This window comes from Triticum aestivum, chromosome 3D (assembly GCF_018294505.1).
Source record: "Triticum aestivum cultivar Chinese Spring chromosome 3D, IWGSC CS RefSeq v2.1, whole genome shotgun sequence".
Classification (NCBI taxonomy): Eukaryota; Viridiplantae; Streptophyta; class Magnoliopsida; order Poales; family Poaceae; genus Triticum; species Triticum aestivum.
This window is the reverse complement of record NC_057802.1, coordinates 464,970,787-464,973,950: the sequence shown is the minus strand read 5'-3', so window position 1 is coordinate 464,973,950 and position 3,164 is coordinate 464,970,787. Positions and strand designations below refer to the sequence as shown.

The following is a 3,164-nucleotide window of genomic DNA, read 5'->3' as shown; positions in this document are numbered from 1 at the left end:
CGTGCCGAATCGTGCAGCTGCACGATTAAGCGATTAGGAAATAGTAAGAAATAGAAGGAAAGAAACGTACGTACGTGAGGTAACTAATTGTGCCAAGGTTCTCAGCTGCACCCAACAGCAGGCCTGGCACTCAATTTTAATCCTTGCCTAATGAAAACGCGCAGCAGAACGGGGCCATAGAAAAAACTTGCTTGAAATGTTGGAGCCTACTGGTCGAGTTACGCTTATACGCGTGACAGCTCGCATGCAGAGAATACCGAATAATACCTCCTTGCCAATCATGAGTTGTCAACGGTTAGGGCTAGCGATTCCTCCATCCTCATCCTCCTCTCACCGCTGCTATATAAGCACATACGACCCCGAGGCCAAGACGTAGCCAGAACCAGACACACATCTACCTCCTCTCCTCTTCCTTTCTCCGAGCCACCGAGCGAGCGACGAGCGAGCAATGGTCGGGCGAGCGGCGGCGCCCAAGCGGAGGGCCGGCAAAGGGCGGCAGAAGATCGCCATCCGGCGGATCGAGAAGAAGGACGCCCGGCAGGTATGCTTCGCTAAGCGCCGGCAGGGTCTGTTTAACAAGGCCAACGAGCTGGCGGTGCTGTGCGGCGCCCAGGTGGCCGCCGTCACCTTCTCGGACGGCGGAAAGGCCTTCTCCTTTGGGCACCCCTCCGCCGAGGCCGTCGTCGACCGCTTCCTGGCGGGGGGAGGCGCGTTGGTCCAGGGCGCCGACGACGACAACGAGCTGAAGGAGCTGCACCTGCTGCACGGCGAGCTGCGCACGCGGCTGAAGGAGGTGAAGGCGCAGAAAGGGCGCGTGGTGGAGGCCATGGCGAAGGAGCGCGCCTCGGGGGATCAGATTGCGGCGTGGCTCGACCCCGAGTTGGGCGACATGGGGGGGGAGGAGATGATGGCCTTCGCCGTCAAGCTGATGGTGGCGCGGGCCGCCGTCTCGGAGCGCGCATACCAGGTGCTCTTGGAGGCGCAGAACGTCAGCCGCATGCTGCAGGCGCCCCCGCCGCCACAGCAGCAGCTCTTCGGCGGTAGCACCTTTGAGTTTGGTGGCAGCAGCAGTGGCAACGCCGGGATGGAGATGCAACAGATGCAGATGGTGATGCCTTCGACGCAGGGGTTCGCCGTCGGGACGCATATGCACCAGATGCTAATGGCAATGCCTCCGCCGCCGGGCTTGGCCTACGGGGTGGATATGCAGCAGATGCATATGTCGATTCCTCCATCGCCCGGTTTTGGCGCCGGGATGGAGATGCAGCAGATGCTTATGGCGATACAGCCGCAACCAGAGTTCGCCGCCGAGACGGAGATGCAGCAGGCGGCTATGGCGATGCCGCCGCCGCAGGAGTTTCCTGTTGGGATGGCGATGCCTCCGCCGCCGGGGGTCGCCGCCGGGATGAATATGGTGCAGCAGGGGCCCGGCCCGAACATGGGCTTCCCCTACTGAGGAGAAGAAGACAAATCCCTACCGAGTCTAAGTCCGTGAGAGCCAGATCTATTAATCCATTTTTGTCTCAAAAAAAATCTATTAATCCATTTATATGCATGGATGGACACCGATCTCTTAGATCATTATCAATCTATTTATATTATACATCGTGCTTGCAGGGGATGATCCTGGGTGCAAGATTCATTATCATAGTCTTGTAATCTATTTGTATTGGTTGCACCGAGACAGAAAAATAAAGAATGAAATACTATTACGCATTTCCTTTGGTTCTCTCTGGTGGCAACAGAACCAAAGATTTATGCGTCTTAATTGTTCAAAAATCCTATGAAAATTCTGTAACGCGAGAGCGATATCCAACAGCTAGCCTATGTTCCCTCAGAAAAAAAAAACAGCTAGCCTATGGACCGGCGCCTATCTAGTGAGCCATCAGCATCTAACACTTTTTGTTAGAATTCGATTTTAATTCGCAATACTCCCTTGTGCCATGGGCTTTGTTAGCCAAGACTCGAGGCAGCGCATTTGTAGAAACTATATAAAAATATATTCTATTTTGAGCTCCATAGAAATTTGCTTATGAATCAAACTGAGAAAGTTAAATTCTTTGTTTTCGTTTTGGATCATGACATTATACTGGTACTAATATGGACGCCAATACGCACATGACCTTCCCCCATGGGGGTGGCCAAAGTGAACGGTCGTTCCCCCGGCGAAGAGGGAATGAGTGAAGGCTTTCATTCGCTCGGAGATGCCCCCACTGGGACGGCTCCCCTGTTGGCCCTCCCGAGCACCAACTCGCTGGAAAAACAAAAAAAAAATAAAGGTAAACAGGTGGGCATTGAAAAACGGAAAAAATGTCTCTCAAGAAAAAAATGTCATCACCCCTCCCCCACCCCCTCACACCTCCTCGCATTTATTTTGAGAATAAACTAGGCAAAATTGTCCAAAAACTATGCTATATACAAAAACAAAGATTCTCACATGATATATACAATAATTTTGCCATGGTGTGTACAAGTAATTTGTCGTGGTCCACTATAGTACCAAAAAGTATGCATGGTAAACTCGCCACGAATATTAAAATGCATGTAAGTGTGATTAAAAGAAGTTGCCATGTTCTATAGTCAAACATCTCCTCCGTATGTTAGAACTATCAAAAAAATAGTTGCCATCCTTTTATTCGATTAATTTGCCATGATATATGTAATAAAACCAGCATCGGCCTATAGAACTCAAACTAGAGTAAAACACACCATAAAAGACACCCAAAAAATGACATAATTCACAGAAATAAATGTTCTAAAAAGTTTGTGATGTGGCCGTTAGAAAAATGTTGTAGAAAGTTGCCATGCGACAATTCCAAAAGGTACTCCTAAATTTGCCATGTGACCATAACAGAAATTGAGGATTTCCAAAAATTACACACAAAGAAGAAGTTGCCATGGCAGTTGTAGAAAAACAAAAATCTAAGCTTTGCCATGTGGGTAGCACGCATAATGATAATCCACTAGTAAAAAACATAGTACAAGTGAAGTGGCAAAGTTGTAAAAAAATTGTCCGTAGGGCATGGTAAAAAAAGAAACAATGTACGCTTACATGGGAATTTGGGGGGAAATCCTCAATGAACATGGCAACTGCATATGTTTGTAAGAAAAAAGACACGGCTAACTTTCAAAAAATAGCTCATATGTGACAAATTTGGGGGGCG

General features: G+C 49.1%; 1 protein-coding gene across 1 annotated transcript; it reads left to right on the top strand.

Annotated features, from left to right (window-relative positions):
- Positions 1–448: 448 nt before the first annotated feature.
- Positions 449–1,456, top strand: LOC123074972 (MADS-box transcription factor 47-like). Its single transcript, XM_044497683.1, has one exon. The coding sequence runs from the start codon at positions 449–451 to the stop codon at positions 1,454–1,456; it is 1,008 nt and encodes a 335-aa protein (XP_044353618.1).
- The last annotated feature ends 1,708 nt before the right edge of the window (positions 1,457–3,164 follow it).

Bases quoted from the DNA above. Each gene is read 5' to 3' on its own strand.
- LOC123074972 (XM_044497683.1), top strand. From the start codon at position 449: ATGGTCGGGCGAGCGGCGGCGCCCAAGCGGAGGGCCGGCAAAGGGCGG.